General features: G+C 47.3%; 1 protein-coding gene across 7 annotated transcripts in view; it reads left to right on the top strand.

Moving 5' to 3' along the window:
- Positions 1–19,605, top strand: part of ST6GAL1 (ST6 beta-galactoside alpha-2,6-sialyltransferase 1) — a 49,520-nt gene that overhangs the window by 13,399 nt on the left and 16,516 nt on the right. For 4 of the 7 annotated variants that reach the window (XM_069792013.1, XM_069792014.1, XM_069792011.1 and 1 more), the window contains exon 2: positions 3,150–3,316. Coding sequence is in view for 1 of the 7 variants with exons in the window: in XM_069792017.1 (XP_069648118.1) it covers positions 3,283–3,316 (34 nt within the window). In the remaining 6 variants the exon portion in view is untranslated. Of the gene's footprint in view, positions 1–2,549; positions 2,798–3,149; positions 3,317–15,090; positions 15,114–16,281; positions 16,305–19,605 lie in introns of those variants that run through there. The other 3 variants (XM_069792017.1, XM_069792015.1, XM_069792016.1) reach the window with 3 other exon arrangements.

The raw sequence follows: 19,605 nt of genomic DNA, 5'->3' as shown, positions 1-19,605 counted from the left end.
AAGCTCCTCAGCATCTCATTTGAGTTCTTGGCTGAGCCCTTGTCTGGGCTTCACGTCCTGCTCGGCTGTGTCAGGTAAGCCTGCCCTATCCAGGCTCCTTCGTTCCTCGCATCTTCTCTTCATCTGACTGATGTGACCGGGGGTGCAGCTGTCTCTGCTAGTGGTGGTGTGTGTTTGTGTCCCTGCTCCCTGTCAGGACACCCTGTGGCAGCATGTGTCGGTGCCCTCCCGGCCCTGCTGGCACCCGCTCTGCGCTGCTGGCGAGAGGGAGCTGCTGTGCCGCTTGGCCTGGCGGCCCTCCTGGATGGTGCGCTGCTCTGCAGCAGTTTAATGATTTTTCCATTTAACTGTAATTAACCCGACAGGCAGGGTTTGGATTATTATGTTGTAGAAGAGTTGTGGTGGCAAGACTTCTAATTTTGGGATGAATCAGCATTAACAATTAAGCAATAAACAAATACAATCTCATTTACAAGAACACAGGCAGCAGGAGGTTTTCCTCTGCCAAAGCAGTCATCAGGCAATTGGTTATGTTGCAGCTGGGTAAGGTGGGAAGGAGAAATAATTTCTCACCTGGAGAAAGAAGATAAGCCATAAGTCTCTGCTGGCTGCCAGTGGGAGGGATGCTGAACGATAACGGAAGCTTGCTGCCTTCTTTTGCCTCCTGGTCCCACTATCTGTGATTACTGACTGTTAGTGCACATACCTGTCACACTGGATCCTGGATGTTACTAGGATATTAATTAATTCCCTTTAGGCAGATAAACTCACCTGGGCTGGTACTGGACCTCCAGCATCCTCCAGTATCTTTTCATACAGATCTTCAGTCTGAGGAGGGAAGAAGAATTAATGATAAATTAGTGATAATTTCTACAATATTGTTGTGTGTGAGGGGGTAATTTTGGGTCCTTACTTACTTGGCATCTTCCAAGGTATCTTCTCTTCCGTTAACTCTCTGCTAGTATTCCTGGTGGTGCAAATGCTTGCCCTGTAGAAGTGCTGTGTTGACGAATTTGTCAAACTCGGGTTTCACCAGAAGGCAAGGAGGCCTGATCACTCCTGTGCTCATGGCTTGTAGGACAACTGCTGAGGATTTGAGCTCTGCTGAGGGACACTGCCCATCTGCAGCTGGTGGCTCTCAGCATGGGCTTTGTGCACATCTGGAAGGAGCCGGGCTGCCAGAGGTGCTCCTGAGCAGGCAATGTCACTATCCTGCTGTGGTGAAGGGCACATGTCCCCTCGATCCTCTTACTTCCCAGAGATGCTGGTGAATATTTCTGAGCATCACACCCTGTTAGTGGGAGGGAGTGGGCGGACAGCTGAGCAGCTCCGGCAGCCGCAGCCTGGCTGTTGCGCTTCCTCTTCCAGCTCTGCGGCTGCTCCAGGCGCTGCCACGGCAGAAACTGCACGCCTTTGATGGCATCTCTGGGTTCACTTTTCAGTCACGTATAAAGGCAGACTTGGGCGGGAGTGGGGAGTCAGAGGTGGATTGTCATACATTTTTAAAAGTGATGTCCCTGAAGGAGTGCTGTGTGGCTGGACGACGGGTGTGCAGGGCTTGCTCGACCGCCTGTGCTCCTCTGCATCCCTTTTCTCTCCTGTTTGTATTGTTTCCCGAACTTAAATGTGCCCTTACTGCAGGCCACAAAGCCTGATGTGAGCACAGCCTGCATCAAGGGGATCCTGCTGCTGAGCTCGCTGGCTGGGGATTTCCTAACCTGACATGTAAATGTGCTGGGGCTTAGGCTCACCATTACTCATCCAACCTTCCTGTACTGCATTACAGCTGTCCTGTGGTCTGCCTGTCCAAGTTTCCTCGCCAGAGGGTGGCTCTAATTGCTTGCTGTGATGGCTGATCCCTCGCTGGGTGAGGTGGCTCTCAAAGGTTGCAGCTGTGCCAAGGTACCACTGCTGGCTGGGAGAAGCAAAGAAAGGTATTTTTCAGTCTGGCAGCCAGCTCTGTCTGTTTTTCTCCCCTTTGACCTAACCCTCAAGTGTTGTTTTAGTTTCGTTCTTTCTCACCCGGCAAGAACCTACACAGGCTGGCGCTGGTGGGACCTCAGCGCTTGTGGTAAGGCATTGCATGCCAGTGTTTCTTTGCACCAAGGAGCACTCCTCTTCTTTTTTTCTGTCTTCCTCCTTTCTTGCTTTTTACCACACTCTTTTTTTCTATCTTCCTCCCTTTCCTCATCACCCAAAATTTGTAAAGCACAAGCTTACCTTTTTCACACTGCTTTCCCTCCCTTGCCACCATGTGCTGCAGTGGGTTACGGTCCTTGGATGGTTCAAGCTGGCATAATGTGGGCTGTCAGCATATTAGGACCTCTCCTTAAGCTGTGAGTGCTTGGGTTCCCTGCTGAAAGCAGAAAGCTGAGCTGCCGGACTCAGGGGTGAAACATATGCCAGGCCATGCACATACACTGGAAACTTGCCCAGGGCAGGATAATTGTGGGAGGCAGTGTTTTTTGAGCAGACCGTGTGCTCTCACTTGCTAAACAGTCTTGTGATTAGTATCTTATTTAAGAGGATTTTAGGACATGTGCTGCAGTTACGCTGAGTTTCTTTTAGAAGTAGGGGAGAGGTTAGAAAAATAAACTCTGTAAAGGCTCTTTTGTGTTTCTAGCAAGGGTCATCAGATAAGTGCAGTGCATCACTGCTGTGTTGCATCAGTGTAGGCAGTGGGTTTTGCTATTAATGGTTCAGTGGGAGAGGGATCCGCAGGAGGGGCTTTGCACATGCATTTATACAGGCTGTATTGCTGAGATCTCCTTAGGGACCCAGAACTCCAGTGCTGAGGGTGAGTTCTGCTTCCCTGATCTCGGCATTACCAGTTGTCCCCGACCCTGGCTCCTGGCATTAGACTCTGGGGAGATCTGCAGCCAGCAGGTCTTCAGCAGCATATTTTGCCTTCAAAATAAGGCTCTGCGTGCTGTTTTACTCAAGCACAAGGTGTTGGCAGCTCGTTGTTGGTCTTACCCAGGACTCCCTCGCCCATGGTGTGGGTGCAGCAGCATCTGCAGGCTCTGGGCGTTTCCATGTCACTGCTGACTTGCGGTGTGGTCCCAGCTGGTGGTTGTAGTCACCAGTCTGGTGGTTTCTGATCAGTCTGATGTGGCTGTCTAACATCTTCCCCTTAATTTCTTTCCTAGGCTAGAGAACTCGATTAAGAGGGAGATGGGAGTATGAAGAATTGCATGCAGAGCACGGATGTGCTCCCTGTGGTGGCATCTCCTGCAGATCTTACCTGGCAATCTGCTTCTGCCTGGAAGGGTTTGAGAGGAAATGCTGTGGAAAGCAAAGGAACCTGGAGATGAAGGTGATGACCATGGCTCTTCTTCTTTTCCCTGCCCCTCTTTTCCCTTTCACATGCCTGCAGCAAGAGCACGGCTGCTGTCGGCGTGACAAGGCCACGTACATTCAGAGGCACTGCTGTTTGCACTGGGGCTGTCTTGTATTGCATGTGGAGTTGGGAGGATGGTAAAGAAAATGGGAAGCATTCTCTGCCATTCCCCTTGCAACTATCCTATATTTCTCTTAAAGCAAAATGCAACATTTATTCTGCTTCTTGTGGGAGCCCTTGTAGGTGTTGATACATACTGGTTATGCTCCAAAGATACATGTCTAAGATCCAGTGATTATTCTGACTTGCATAAAATTAATATAAGATGTGTGCTGCGGGCTCATTTCAGTTAGGGCTTTCCCCAGAAACCCCAGTCCTCTAGAAAGGTATATTGCTGGTGTGGTGCTAGGTTAGAGTAATTACCCGGCTGCTTTCACAGCTGACCTCTGCTGAACATGCCCGAAGTGCTTTTGTTGGTGGTGCCACTACTTTCCCTTTCTGTCACTCTTCTCCACCAGCATCCTGCCCCTTATCGCAGTGCTGCAAGCCTTCAGCAGTTGCCGCCCGGGATGACGAACTAGTCCAAAAGATCCGTATCACATACTGAATATTCTAGAGCTCTGTGCTTCAGCTTTGGGCCTGATTAGTCCAATAGTTGTGTGACCACTGCTACCATTTGGCATACAATTAGTGTACACCATAAAGTTTTGATCATGCAAAGCAAGACTGCTGGGCAGCCTGAGCCATTGCAGTGACTGGGGAATGTGGTGATGCTGGGACCCCCTCCATTTTCTCTTGTGCATGGGAAAGTTAACTTGGTAGGGGGCATTTTTAGAGTTGACTGCAAATACAAGTACTGGGTTTATGCCTGTTTTCACGTGTGAAGAAGGTTTGGGAGGACCTCATTGTATAGCTGCTTCATTAAATCCTTAACTTGCTGGCATCAAGAGTGCCAGATGTTGCTCCCTGCTTCCTCCTCTGCTGGAAACATGCTAATCGCCTCTCCTCCGCTTAAAACCTGAATCTTTAATACAGAAAATGCGCCACCGTTTCTTTGTTTCTGGCCAGGGAACACTTCTCCCTCCCAGTGTTGTATTACCTTTAGCATTGCAAACTGAAACGCTTGGGCTGGGGTAGCAGAGCTCCAGCAGCCTGCCTGCCTGGGGGCTGCTAGATTTCCATCCCCAAAGAGGGCAGAGAGCAGCCAAAATTTGCACGCGTGTCAAGACGGAGCAGTATGGGGCCTGGGGAGTGTTGGCAGGAGTGGTAACACACTGCTGGAGGTAGGCGAGTGGAAGTGTGGCACATTGCCTTGGGCATCTTTGGCAGCTGGTTTTTTCATGGGGGAAGAAGGAAACTAAGCTGGAGACAGCTTAACTTCTGGTTAGGTGGGATTTGGGTATAGAATAGAGGAACAAAAAAGCAGGTCAGCCATAGAGCAATGCCCCTGTAAAACTACTACTACTTTTTTTTTTTTTTTTTTTGAAACAAGGGAGGGGGTTAGTTTTGTTTTTGTCCTTGTTCCTCTGTGAAAGTCCTCTGCTTGCTGGATAAAGATGTGTCTTGGGGTGTGACCTCAGGTGGGCTGGTGATATAGCAGGATCTTGTGTAGTCATGGGAGTTGTCCTCTCTCAGGAGGTGTGGGAGCACGTGGCAGCTCTGTGTGCATGTGCAAAGTACAGATCTGCAGCAGTGAATGACTACTATTATTTTGGCCGTGGTTGGATGCCAGTCTTTGGGACAGCTGAAATCTAAGGCCAAGACAACCTCTCAAGCACAGGTTCACTTTTAGTGCAGAGATATTCCTTCTCTTAATGTGTTTTGGTAACACTGAACTGAAGAGTTACCTTCCATTTGTGCCAGGACAAAATCTTTAGCCCCTTTTGAAATGCTCAGAAGTCTTCCTGTTGAACAGCCAAACCCAGTTCTCTGTTACTAAATACGGTTTCAGACTAGGCAGCCTGGTTAGGCCTGGCTTGTAATATGCAAAGGCTGTTGGGGGAGTTGAGTATTTGAAAACCAGCAAAGTGATACATTTGGTCTGTAAGACCTGTATCTCTCAGTCTGCCCAGCCCTCTTGTCAGCAGTTACGCTGTTTGATATGTTAGTATCTGAAATTTAAAGGGGCCTTTTCTTTTTCCGCCTTTGGGCACATCTGAAATAGGGGAGTAAAACCAAAAACAGGCACACACTTGCTTTACCCCTCAGTGCTCCATGTAGCTGTGTGGGAGCCTCTGACCCCTACTCCTTCAGAAAGCGGCTTGTGGCTGAGCAGAGCCTGCCTGTTTGAGGAGAGGGACTGTTGGTACGTTAGGTTTGGATGGTCAAAGGCAGAGGAGAGAAGGACAGGGATGTGCTTCGGTGTGTTGTATCCAGGTTTAGCAATGGTTCTCCAAGGTGGGTGTCCAGACCAGCGGAGCACCCTCAGCAAAACCTTGCACCATGTACTAGAACGCAGTTCCCTGTAATGATAATAGGATGATGCATATGTAATCGTATTGTGTAAGATTAACAGAGTAATTAATCCTGCATACTTGATGCTGAAGTGCGGTGCCAGCCCATCTGCTTGTTTTTGCTGTAGTTTTTCATGTGATTTAGAGATGGCTCCTCCAGTGCTATCTGTTTGGGGCAGCTTTGTCTATCAGGAGTTGGCTGTTGGTGGCCACTCTGGTATCAGCCTGTTTCTGGATATTCAAGGCTTCTGCTGTCTTATATGCATGAAGTCCACGCTGCGGTACACTACAGCAGAAGACCCCCATCTCAGGCATTGCTTCACAATTGAAGCATTCTGTGGGACTCCTGCACCAGCTCTGAAACATCTGGGCTCGTGTCCTCTGCTCATCAAGAACAGGCACTGCACGCATCTCTCCCATCTCTCTGGGAGAGGTAGGAGAAAAGCTGACCAAAAATGCAGATCAGGGAAGGACTTCCAACAAGGAAGGTTTGTGGAGGGTGGAAGGAGGGCTGGAGGTGGGTGTACGGCTCTCACCAAGGCAGGAGGGCAGCTGCCTACCACTGCACTGTGGGGAAAGACCACAGAAATGAGGGCATCGCCTCATGTGGTGCCGATGCTGGCAGGGGTGTGTAGGGCCTTAGGAAGGATTTCCCAGGAGGAAAGAGAGAGTCCTGGAGATGCGCACACAGTAGGAAGGCACCCAGTTCCTCGTGGGTAGCACATATGTCCATCTCCAGCCCTCCTCCTGGCTCCACGCAGTGCTGTGCATCCTTGGTCTCTTAAAAATAGCTTTTTTAAGTACCACTGCAGTCAGAGGAGCGGTTTTGCCAAGCGCTAACCACCAGTGCTGCTGTGCGAGTGTTTGATCAGACGATGCAGAGCACAGCCCTTTCATCTCTCCTGGCAGTAGCGGTGCCCTGGCGAAGTCAAAGAGTTCAGGGGAGCTGGCGCCTCTGGACAGAGCGCGTGGGAAATTTCCGCTCGGCTTCCCTGCTCTCACACAAATGGTTTTTCACCTCTTTGGGCGGTAATCTGCCGAGATCTCTGAAAGAGCTGTGATGTTTGGTCAGCTTGTAAAGACCTCCCAAAAAGCGTACAGGAGGTTAGCTGCAAGTGTGCTCATTTCTGAAGCACTGATGCTCCACCCTATTTGAGATGGCTACAGATAAAGCCTTACGGAGATTCAGACAAGGTAAGGCTTTATACACAACCCAAAGTGAGAGGAACCTAAAAACTGCGGCAGGCTTATAATTTTTACCCCCATACTTTGGGGAAAAAAATTGAAAATCATTGTTCCTAACAGACTTCAGAAAATACTCATCAGATTGGTGCACTTTTTAAACTAGTGATTTCTATATTTAATAACTTCAGAAGGAGGAAGAAAAATTCAAAGATGGCGGCTTGTAAAAGTAATTTCCCTTGATGACATACAACTCTGACCTATATGTGTGTTGGTCAGCTTATGAAAAAGCTATTATTTCAGCAATATCAATTTCTTATTGTATCGTGAATGCATTATTACCTAATTAAAAAATAGGTGGGAATAGGTATATAAGTACCTACATATATGTATTTGTTACATATTGTGGAAAGAGAGACACATTTCAGTGGAAGAAGAACCTTAGCTGAATTGGCCTGATTCTTGGGAAAAAAAAAAAAAAAAAGAACAAAAAGACTAATGAAATGCAAATTAATAATCCCAAAATAGTGTGAGAGGGCTTTGCTAGGCTTCTCTGTTGTTTTTCTTTGCTTTGATATTGGAGCGTTGCAGCTCCTTCTACATCAGAGGAGATACTCTAACCAGCATACCCAGGGCTTGGGGGTTCTCTGCCAGTTTTGCATCAGGGGCTACTGATATGATGGCCTGAGGATGGAAAAGAAATTGTGTGCCTCCTCTCAAGAGACCCCAGGATGGCCAGGACTGCCTTCAGATGCCTGTGCAAGCTTAAAGCATGGTGTGGTAGCAGCCGAGCTCCCTTCCTGAGAACATGGAAGGGGAGATGGTGAAACAGAGCGTGAGGTACACTGCTGGTAAGGATCCCTTCGGTAAGAAAAGGGAGGAAAGTTGAGATGAAGGGTCACCTAGGATCAGCTCCCATGAGACTATGGTGGCATTCCCAAATAAAAAACTTAAAAACTTGTCCCTTAAAAGCATAGTGGAGTAAAAGTAGGCAGATTTGTTTAAATAAAAGGAATGAGTAACTTCTAACCTAAAGCTTGATCTGAGCCAGATCAAAGTCAGGCTTGTTTAAAGTTCAGTGGACTTTAAGCCCAGTGCTTTTCCACTTCGAGCTTGGATCAGATGTTGAGCAGCAAGAAGAAATGGCCTTGTCTCAGATAAATTGGGCATGTGCTAGAGGTGGCATGAGATCACCCTCGCAGTCTTGAGCACTGTGCGGGATGTTATGGCGTGTGAGATCACTGCTGTATGGAAACATCCCATTCTTGCTCTAAAGCAGTTAGGCATGATGTCACCACCCGGAGCGTCCTCTGAATCACCCCCAGCAGCTGGCAGCCACCACCACGTGTATGGAACATCTTGGCTGGATTTCACCAGGTTCCTTGTCTGCACAGAAGTGCGTCTGCTGCTGGGATGTGGATGGTTTTGGCACTTGCACTTACCTGTGCAGTCCATTGAGGCGCATTATTGTAAGAGATGACCCTAAATAGTGTTTGCTGCACAGCCGCATGTTGGAGATGAGTTTTGCAGTATTCTGCACCTTCTCCCTGGTTTGTAAAGGTTTGTTTCCACCAAATGTCAAGTGTTTGATGCTGTGGCGCAGTATCCTTCTTTGGGGGTGGGAGAAGCCCCAGCAAAGCACTTTGGCCTTCTGTGTCTGGGCTGTTGAGATGTTACTTGAAAGAATTGGGTGGATTCGGGGATTAGGCTTCCTGAGTGAGAGCAGTGCAGCATAGATTTGATTAATATTGAAGCGGAGGGCATCTACTTCAGTGATGAACTTTGGGTCAGGATTGCGCCATGGAATCCAACTGACCTGCTGATTGCCCCCACACATACTGTGTTTCCATCCATACTGGGAAGCAGTTCCTGATCAAAGAGGGTTCGAGTCAGGTGAGACCCAACAAAAAGAAGCACCCCCTGCCCCGCCCCCCCCCCTCCCCCCCGATTTTTTACGTGTGCTTTTTTGAGCTTCCCTTTAGCATTTACTTAGTGAAGAAGATGAAGTTGGGATTGGCAGTGCTATGAAATGGCTGACCTGAGGACAGAACTGACTGATATGGTGAAATGCTGGAAGAACTTCAATATTTAAACAGACCAATTGATGATATTATAAAAAGAAGAATTGCAGTACAGATAAACTTGGGTTTCTCTTGCGGCATGAACTCTGCGAATTAATGCTGTTATGTGTGTGCTCATCTCAGGGCTCTCCAGCTCTTATGTACTAGGAAACAGCTCCATTTTTAGCAGTTATGTTTAGAAAACAAGGTGGGGGTGAGGAGTGGAGTGTTGTAACTAGTGATGGAAATTATTGGTGGTTGAGAATGGCCTCTTCCAAAGCCATCTGTCCTAGGCATGACAGATGTCTGACTTCTTTGTTTGGGGGGAGTTTCCTTCACGAAAGAAGTAGTCTGGTGTCTTCATGGCCAGGTGGCACTGAGTGGATGGGAAGAGAGCTGCGTGCTCATCTGCAGGAGTCGAGCTCTTGGCAGCAACGTCCTCCTCCCTATCATCCCTCCTCCAGCATCTCATCCCTTCTTCTAGCGAAGTGCTGGCTGGTCCTGGGGGGAGACAGGGATCTTTCATTCCTCTGGGAGGCTCAGAGAGTTTTTTTAGGTCATGTAAGAGCTCTCTAAGACTGCTGAAATGTGTTGTGCTAAAAGTGGTACAAGAGCCAATATTGAATGGAGGAGATACAAAAATGTCTGGGGCCTTCTTTACTGCTTTAGGGAGTAACTTCTGTGTTTGTTGGAATTGTCTGTCTAGATCTCTTCCTTCATGCTGTAAGTCGCTACCTGGCTTTGATGAGAAACACATTTATGCTGAGATTCATGGGTTGTCTCACTTTTTTTCTGCTTTCTCAGCCACTCTTGTTTGTTTCGTGCACCTGGTTCGGTGCTGTGCAGCGAACCCTGCACACTCAGCTGGTATGCCGTCGTGCTGCGTGCGAGGCTTGCACGCTCAGCCTGTGCTGTTTGCACTTGTGTGCCTGCAGTGCTTTCAGAGGCCGCTCGCAGGTGTGTCTGGCACAAGTGAACAGGAGGGTGGCTGGCTGTGTTTCTCGCCTGGCACTACACAAACCCAGGGAAGGTGGGCTACCGTTAGTGACACTCCGGGACAGCATTATCCTGCAGATTTCAGGAGCTGTTGCTGCTGGGAGTAGTGACCAAGTTATACCTGTCTGCTTGTGCCAGTAAAGCAGTGCCACGGGGTTGGCAGAATGGCTTGTCATCCTTCACAAGTGGAGGCACAGACTCCCGCGTGCATGAAGTTTCTGTGGCCTTAAATACCAGAGGGGAGAGAGCAGCCTGCTTCAAAGGGAGGTGGTGGTTCAGATCCATGGTGGATCCATCTAGTTGCCATCTGCAAGCTCTGCTGCTGGACTTATTTCTGAAGTGCTGACCATAGGAAGCGAGGGATGTGTTTGGGGACAGGAGCTGGGTAGTGCTTTTCAGGCTTTACATGTGGTTTTCCGATAGGGGAAAAAGCACACTAAAAATACTTGGAGTAGGAGATATTAGAGTGGAGAGACACTAAAATGGCCTTTATTGCCTCTCTGAACCTCAGTAAAATTTAAATGTGTTTCAATTTCATAAGTGTGGTGTTTTCCTCCCTCCAGCAACTGTGTAGATTTGTTGCACTTCAGATCACTTGATGTCATGCCGTTAACCACACTGACCCATCACTGGGATGCTGTCAGGGTGTGTAAGTGGGGAAGAAAAAGGGAATTCTTTCTGGCACCATGGAGCAGCCAGATGCATGGCACACTCTGTTTGGGAGCTTATAGCTGGAGCCGGTGATACGTTGTGCCAGGTCCTCCGCCCCACTGAAGAGTGGGCATCGCAAGCCGTTTTGAGAGGCACCTGTTTGCTCCTGCAAAGCATTCTCTGTGCTGGATCCTTAAGCAAAGGACATAGTCTTGGGTTTGGGTAGGAGGTACCATTGACCCTGTTTTCCTTTCCTAAGCATCTGGGGGGGATGCTGAGGGAAGAAAATAGCAAAGAGGTTTTAAATGAAGGCTTTTTCAGGAAAGTTTCATTAATGTTTTCTGATTTTATAAATACATATGTGAAACTTTGAGGGGGGAGGAGTGTCTTAAGCTCTTTAAATGTCTTTAAATACATCTAGGCACCCAGATTTGTGCTGTATGTTTATATTGCCTATGATTCATAAAATTGAATTTTATTCGGGCAAGGTCACTTCCCTGGTGATGTTCTTGTGGGCTTATTGACAGTAGATACATTTGAAATGATGCTACAAGGGGATAGTGTTACCAGATGAATAAATCAGAATTGCGTGTAAAAAGCAGAGCAGCACTTGCTGTTACTAACGTCTGAAGTCCAGCCACGCCGTGAGCTCCCTGCGCAAGGACGTGACTCACTGACATGCCTTGGCAAAGCACGTATTTGACATCTGCTACTGCAAATATTTTGACTTCTGAGAACCTGGATGCTGCTTCAACAATGAGCGATATCCAGGACTTTGGAGTATATGGATTCCTGTGTTATCTGCTACCTTGGGTGCTCTGCTGCAGCCTGACACTGAACTTGGATCAGGGCTTCCTCGACAGCTTGTGTTGAGTTATACCTGGCTTTCCTCTGATCACTTCAGTCTTGGTTTAACCAGTGGAGCTGATGATGCGTAGTGAGAGCGGTATCAATTTAGCTTACCTAACACCATGGCTATGGAGAGTGAAAGCAAGCATATTTGGTTTATGGAAAAACATCTGATTATTGTAACATGTTTTTTTCCGCCTCCTTTTCTGTCAAAGACAAAACAGTTAACGGTAATTTTGATGTTTCTATTTGTCTTCCTTGCCTCAAGTTCCTTGCGTAGAAAGGAACTATTTTGATTTTTGCCAGACAAGTAATTGAAGTGCCTCTTAAATAGTTTTTCTTACAATTTCTCTGAAAGTTATTTGCTTTGATGGGCTCTAATGGGTGTCCTTTCTAATATCCTCTTCATTGCTGTTGGGACCTGCCTTTTTTTCTCAGCACCTGATACTTTATGATGAACACTCTTGACATCTGTATGTCTCTCTTATATTATAAAGTATGGATTTCTTAGTGAAAACCAATTTATTTTAAATGTAACGCAAGAAGTGTTTTGCTTAACTTAGAGCTGTTTGAATAGTGCTTTCTGAAGTCGGTGGCCAGAATTCCTATTTTACTTCTCTCCTCCAGTGAAGCTGGCATGGTGGAGTGCTGCTTTTGAGTGCCAGCCCTGCCATCCCCAACAGGGATGAGCTCTGGGTGTGAAGAGGAAAACCAAATCTCAGTAGCGCTGCTGGACTGAAAACTAGCAATGGTAGATTCACAGTTCTGCAAGTTTATTTCACTGTCTTAGGTTAAATTGAATTAGATTCTTCTCTGAGCAAGTTGTAAAGAGTGTGTTGTCCTTGAGGAGATGGAAAGACATTGCACCCACCTGCGAAAGGCTGGTGTCAGAGAAATATTATCCTGAAGGGTAGCATAGCTGCAGCTGGCACAAAGTGTATTTATTGTCCTGGGGCCATGCAATACCAATTACGTGTCTTGGCGCGCAGTGATATTTGCAGAGGCATTAAGTGTTGACCTCCCACATGCCGCTAATTTAAAATGAAGAAGTGCTCCCCTCTCATTTCAAAAGATAAACGATGTAGAGGAACACATGATTGGGAGGGAACAAAGAAGTGATTTGTTTGATTGGAAGGTGTAATGTTCTATGTAAAGTAAATAGTCCTAAATGAGTGATCGCACCCTGGTCTTTAAAGCTGGGGGGGAATTTTCACTGTTGGTGTCAGTGTGGGAATGGTTATGATAAAGCTGACTGATAATGAAAACCTCACTTGTGTGGCGGGTTGACCCTGGCTGGATGCCAGGTGCCCACCAAAGCCATTCTATCACTCCCCACCTCAGCTGGGGGGGCCGGGTATGGGAGGAGAAGCAGCGCTTTTGGGAATTGGTGCGCTTCATGCGCAGCATGATGCACTTTCTTTCTCTTTTAACATGAAACTGGCAATTTTAGAAACTGAAAAGGTTTGTTACCAGCAGTGGTCTCCAAGTATCTTGCTCAGTGAGGCTTCCATGGGCATGTGCCCATGATGAAATGGCTTCTGTGTTGAACTGGACTCTGAAAGCTCCCATGGTGGCTGGCCGACCACACCTGAGTGGGAACACGCTGCCAGAGCCCGGGGCTCGCCTGGGGCATGCCAGCACCCCACGCAGGTGGGGTCTCTTTCCTGTCCATTACTGTTAACAAGGAATATTTGGCAGGTGTCTGTCTGTGGGCTAGGAAGGCAGGTTTTGTAATGGAGAGGTGCTGGTCCCACTAGCCAAGAGCTTGGTCCTGTTTTGGAGCTCGTAAACACGCTGTCCCTCTGGGCGAGTAACCCACCATTGTCTACCGTGGCGTGCCTTGGTAATTATTTTTTCCAGTCCTAAGAGTTAAATTTTCCTTCCATCTTCATGCGTCTGCAAAAGACCCTGCAGTAGCCCATTTCTGCCTTAGCCAGCAGGGTCAGGGACTGTTACTGCTGGTCCAGGGCAATGGTTAGAGCTTGTGGCTTTGCAGAAGGAAAAGATACGCTTTTTGGTGTTAAACGTTTTCCTGACAGTGTTGGAGTGAAGGGTGGTAATGTGACACGCTTGTCGGAGCTGAAGGTCATCCTGACAGTCTCTGAACAGGTAGGCAAAGGGACAGGAGGACCATCCCTTCTAGAGTCACGAGCTATTAGAGCAGCATGGCTCTAACAGTCCTGTAACGCTGTTTGTTGAATCCCTCCCTTCCCCTCTTGGTACATCGGTGTCAAAGACAGTCCCCGCATGTGTGTGTTTGTGTCTGCTCCTGGTCTGCACAGGAGCACAACAGCAAACAGAGGCTCACTTCTTTGGAAAGCTGCTTCTCAGCCCTGTAGGTGCTGCTGGGCATACTGCTGCTTGCTGCAGCCATAACTGTTGGCAAGTCCTTAACTGCAATGAGTTGGCTGGTTCAGATGCCCTGCAGTGGATTTGTCATTGCGTATGTCATACTTGCTAACATAAAGTGGTTTATTAGAGCTGAGCTCCAACAGCACCAAACATGCACTTCATGCCCTGGTATGGGCTGGTCCTGGGCCAGAGCTGTGTGGGCATCCTGCTGGGTCGGCGGGAGCCAGAGGTGGGAAGCCACAGCAGTGTGGGTCACCTCTCACCTTGGGTCTCAGTGGCCAATGGTGACCGTGTGGTTCTGCAGGTGCCTGGCAGAGCATCGGTGGTGAGTGAAAGCAAAACTGCTGCTTTTTAATTAGGGCAGAAGGGAAGGCAGTATGCTGCAATGCAGAGCCACCCTCCAAAACCAGCACGGGACCTCAGAAAAGAGGGGGAATAAAGGGCTGACACAGCCAGAAATGAAGGCTTCTGCCTTTATTAAATCCCAGTGTTTGTTGACACGTACAACCAAAATGAAACACATGCTTAAACTTTCCCCTGTGCCTCCCCCCCCCAAAATCTGTCTCTCCTGTTCTCCTGGAGAATTTTTTTCAGCTGTGACAGCAGCATATTGTTTCTGGCACATGCAAAGATTTTTAATGCAGGCAGGACTAATGGAATGATTTATTTAATTAGCAAGTGACGTGTATAGCTTCTCAACACGTCATCTGAAATTTAACCATGTTCCTCACTTAAAATGCTTCTTTTCCTCATTCTCCACATAAAAATTCCTCATTCGGCACTTTTTTTTGTTTTGTTTGACGGCATTGGAAGCACTTAAATGTATGGCTCAACAGATGTTTTATTTTCACAGCACAGTGATGTTTTGGAAAAAAACCAAGATTGTTAGAAGCAAGCCTTCCCTGTTTATACATTTACAAAATTGAAATACACACAGTTGAATTAACAGGCCAGGCTAAATAAAGTATCAGAGAGATCTTCTGAAACTCCAGAGGGAGAGACCTTTAACTTGAACAAATGTATTACCACCTTTCATCTGATGTATCAAGTATATGAAAAGTACAGTTTCTTCATTTGCAAAAAGGCATGATTGTAGTTTGTGTAATACTATAAAGGCTCTTGATAATTATTTTTTTTTTCCTCAGGACAAGAATAGGGAATTTAAAGAGCAGATGTGGATTCAAGGTCACTTCTCGAATCCTACTTTTTTCTCCTCTTCAGTTTCCTTGGGTATGTTATTTTATTTTGAATGGAGGGATTTCTGCCCTACACCTCTATGTATTTCCTCTTTAGGTATCCTCTTTTCACACACTTTCATGTGAACTCATTCTGCCCCTGCTACCAGCCACAGGCGCTTTACAGAGGGTGCTGGGTGGAGGAAAGGGTCAGTACCGAGAATGTACAAAAAAAAAAAAAAAAAAAAAAAAAAAAGAATAAAAAGGTATAGTTGAAGTATAAAATGTTCATATGGGGGAGCATAAAAACATTCAAAAATACACCAGCAAAAGTTGGGGGCAAAGCTTTACTGCTTTGTATTTAGGCACAGCACAGTTGTGGGTACAGATGGAAATGTATAAATGAAGGAAACCTGGAAAGAAATGTAAATGCTCTACGTTTAAATATGAAATCATTATCACATTACCCCAAAAAAGACTGAGGAACAACTTGCTAAAGTAAAAAGCTTTTGTGCTTACATCAGAGGCAAGAAAACTGCAGGTGAATGATGCTGATATATGAACGGAGGGACCAAGGAGAGGCACAGTGAAACAGGTGGATGTGCCCCCTGCATGTGCCCATCCCCAGGGGTTACATCTCTCAAATCGTTGTTTAAATTAACTTAAAGGTGTTATTTGACGTGATTACATTTCAGAGGGACTCCGGTGGGATCCATTGCTTCAGACCAGTAAACATAATAAAAATAACTAACACCTGTAGAATATGTGAGAATTAATGGAGGAGTCTCATCATCTGTTTGCAGAAGAGTTATGTTTCAAATCTGTCTGCCTGTTTCCTCTTCTCTCATTTTCAGAAGTTAGTGAACCTGGAGAGGAGGAAATAGCATGCTTGAATTTTCAAGGTTTTGCTGAGATTCCTCATCAAGAGCCTCAGGAAAAAAAACCACCCTAAGCTGTCGTGGGATGAGAAAGTTCCCGTCCTGGATTAGTGACTGCCTAGCGGGTGGGAAACCAAGCGGTCAGGTTTCACAACATCACAGAAGTCCCACAGGGATTTGCTCTGATATCTCTGCTGTTAAGCAGCAATAACAGATCTGCAAAGGAGAGGAGGAAGGGCTTAGGTTATGGGCTTGGCTGGCTTTGTCTTCAGAGGGCTGCTGGGACCAGAGAAGACACCAAGCAGCTGCAGAGGGATCCGGCCATCCTGGTGGCTGGGCAGCGCAAGGGCAAAGGAAGCCTAGCAGGGGTAAGATAATGGTCTTTAGTCCTATTTTATTCCTGCCCTCCGCCCTGTGCTGGAGAGAACTCTCAGTGAGTCAGTGCTGCTTGCAAAATATGCTGAAGTCATTACTGACAGCCTAGCGCTCAGGGCTTAGAATTGGTCAGGAAGGGAAATAGAAGTGGAGGAAGTTTTGGAAGGAGAACAAAGCAGCCCTGTTGTTATGTTGCTGCCAGACCACGCGGCCTGAGCGTGTGCAGCTGGGGTGTCCCCGTGCGCCTGCCTTGAGGGATGTTCACACGCTGCTAACGGTGCCGGGGAAGTTGACCCAGAGAGTCAGAGAACACGGGATTCAGCCCGGAAAAGCAATGAGTGGGGAAAGGAGGGTGTTAGGAGAGATGGTGCAACCATGAACAATGTGCAGAAAATGAAGACAGGATTACTGTTGGTGCGATTGGGTTTTCCTGGTGTGAAGCGGAGAGAGGGGAGAGAGGAGGGGTTGTCTCTGCACGGTGCGCAACTGCAGAATTCATTGCCTCAGGCTGTTTGGGCAATGTGCGTTACTTCAAGAAGCAATTAAACGCTGTGCAGAGGGTGGGCATTGGTACAGCTGATGACAGAGCTTTTGGGAAGCTGTGTGCATTTACTGGAAGAGAAATATATTCATATGTTTGTCCATACGTGTTTTCTCTGGGTATCTGCTGTCAGTCACTATAGGAGACAGGTAAGGGCTTGATAGACTTTTTGTTTAATGAGGTGAAGACACTGTTGTTAGCAGTTTTAGGGTAGATCTGCTGTGGGTAGTGGAAATGGGGATGGCCTGGTGTTCTCTGCCAGGGCACTGCTGTCTACAGTTCCCCAGGTGGATGGCAGCGTCTGGGATGCCAGAGGAGGCAGGACTTTCACACTTTTCTGTACTTTGATGATTAAGACATGACTCCAGTGATATACTTGGACAAGAAAGGTTAAGTATAAGAGTGTGTGGACGGGATATAATTCCCTGACTGCCTTGAGGATACTGCATCACTCACTTGTTCTCTGCACAGGATTAATCTACCCCCAGAGGACTTGCTGTGTGGGGTAAGCCTGCCAGCCAGCCAGTGCTGCACCCCACAGCCGCCTTGAGCTCTAGATTTCAGGAAGGCAACAGCTATTTGTTTAAGTGTTTTTATAGGTTTGGGGGATTTTTTTTGTCCTTTCTTTCTTAGTGCTCATAGCTGACACCTTGTGCTTTGTGTAGGTGATAAGTTTGTGTCACCTCCAGAAGAGCACATTTGTACTAACTGCTGCGATACAGAAGCGCACAGAAGTGACTTAGCTAAGGGTGTGGAAAGAGAGCACCACTTGTGGGGTATCCTACCTTGCCTGGAAGAGCAACCGCCTTCCTGCTCGGCAGAAAAGGTTTGCTGGCAGAGTGCTTGAGGGGGACCTCATGTTAGGATGCTACTTGTGCAAATAAAATATATCATGTGAAGTAGTAGTAATAATTAAACTGAACTGCAGTGAACCCTTGGTGAACAAAAGGTACCTTGAAATGTTGTGGCTCTCCTAAAATGTACTTGCTTGCAGAACCTACTTTGCCAACTTACAAAGCAAAGCAAAATACCTGTTCACATTGCAGCAGCATGCACAGTCATCAAAGGCAGAGATCACATTGTGCTGAGTGCTGAAGGTGAGTTTTCTAGGTTCCTTTGTGGGGCCCAGGGAGGAGAGGAGGTGTTGTAACTTGTTGGGCATCCTCTGCTGTGTGGCATTGGGAGGAGCATCCCAGCAGGAACTTGCATTGAGCTGTAAGGTTGTTCCACCGCGAAGAACCTGCCACTCCTCTAGATGATCCTAGCCACGGGAAACAAAAGCTGACGATACCAAGATGCGCCTGCTACCACCTACACCTGGAAGCCTGTCAGGAGAGGCTTCTGAATTCAAAAGCATGGCAGAACCCTCCAGGGCCCGGAATGAAGAGCTTCACTCTGCAGGGCAGTGGGGCAGCTGGGCGCCTCCCATGGTGCAGAGGATCTGTGCTGCCCGCGCAGAGCATCTTGGTGGAGTTTCCTGGAAGTGACACCCTCATCTTGTGTAAAGAAGTATAGCATAAATCAAGTCAGGTTGGGGTCTGCACGAAGCATGGTCAGAGGGAGGTGTCTCAGAGTTTTGTACTATGCTGACACTGGACAACTCTATTTTGGTGTTTCTCTCGTGTGCAGTTTGGAAAACCTTGCTGCCTAAGTGTGGTTTGCCTACAGAGCCTCTGACAGCATGGAGGCTGACTCAGTGGTGCTTTCACCTTTAGCAAATGGCTTTTGCAGTCTCCTGCCTTCATGTGGCTCTTTCCATTCCCAAGGGCACCAGGCAGATACCGAGCAGGCTGGCCCACCAGGGTCTCCAGCTGCAGAGGGGACCGGGGGGGAGGCAGGGGTGAGACCGTCTTGCAGAGACTGCAGCAGAAGAGGAACTATAAACAGCACAGGGAACCTTGTGTTAACTGCTCACAGAAGAGAGTGCAGTGATGTCCTGCATACCCTCCCAACAGCCCCCCCTTCCCCAGACTGCTGTACCTCTGCATCTGAGACCATACTGGCCAAAAAGACTTCAGCGTGCCTTTCTAGCACTTGCTTCTCAAGCAAATGAAAAGTGAGATGGTCTGTCAAGGCAGGGGAAATTACTTCAATAGAAGCTAGAAGTACTAGTGCTTCTAGAATTTTGTTAATTTTTTTTCTTAGTTTATGAAGTGGAGGTAGAAGAATGTTTACTTTTTAAGCGGCCTGCTCTGTGAGAAATCAGGATGAGTTCCTTCACATAGTTAAAAGAAAATATAAGTAGTCAGCATTAGTATGCTTTAATAATTTAGTATTTAATCCTATGAACAGTAGCATTTGTAATTTAGCTTATGTGGCATTGTACTGACTCGGAATTTCTGCAAAAGCAAGCTACTTCTTGAATTGTATAACACTGTGAAAGCTCCCTTTCTCTTGCTGCATTTCCTTGGTAGAGTGAAGCTATAAAGTCTAAAATACATTTTTCTAGTCTGTGAAGACCTGTGGATTAAGATATATGTTGTAAAGCAACTTTTCATACGACTCGCTCCAAAAAAGCAGGGAGTCTTCTCTGCCGTTGCATTTGAGAAAGAGTGTGTGAATTGCCCAAGAATAGGCAGTAAGATATTTCCCTAGGAAAAGGTAGCTTTTTCTTTCCCCTGTTCATTGTGCTAAGCCTCAGCACTGGGTCTTTTTCTTGACTGTATTGCTGGTGTGTCCACTGCGCAGAGCATTCTCCATGGAGGAGGCTGTCGGTCTAGTGGGAGCGTAGAGCAGGCAGCCTGCGAACCAGT

The sequence above is a fragment of the Haliaeetus albicilla genome, chromosome 9, assembly GCF_947461875.1.
Source record: "Haliaeetus albicilla chromosome 9, bHalAlb1.1, whole genome shotgun sequence".
Lineage (NCBI taxonomy): Eukaryota > Metazoa > Chordata > Aves > Accipitriformes > Accipitridae > Haliaeetus > Haliaeetus albicilla.
The sequence above is the reverse complement of the archived record's forward strand: the minus strand, read 5'-3'. Positions and strand labels throughout refer to the sequence as shown.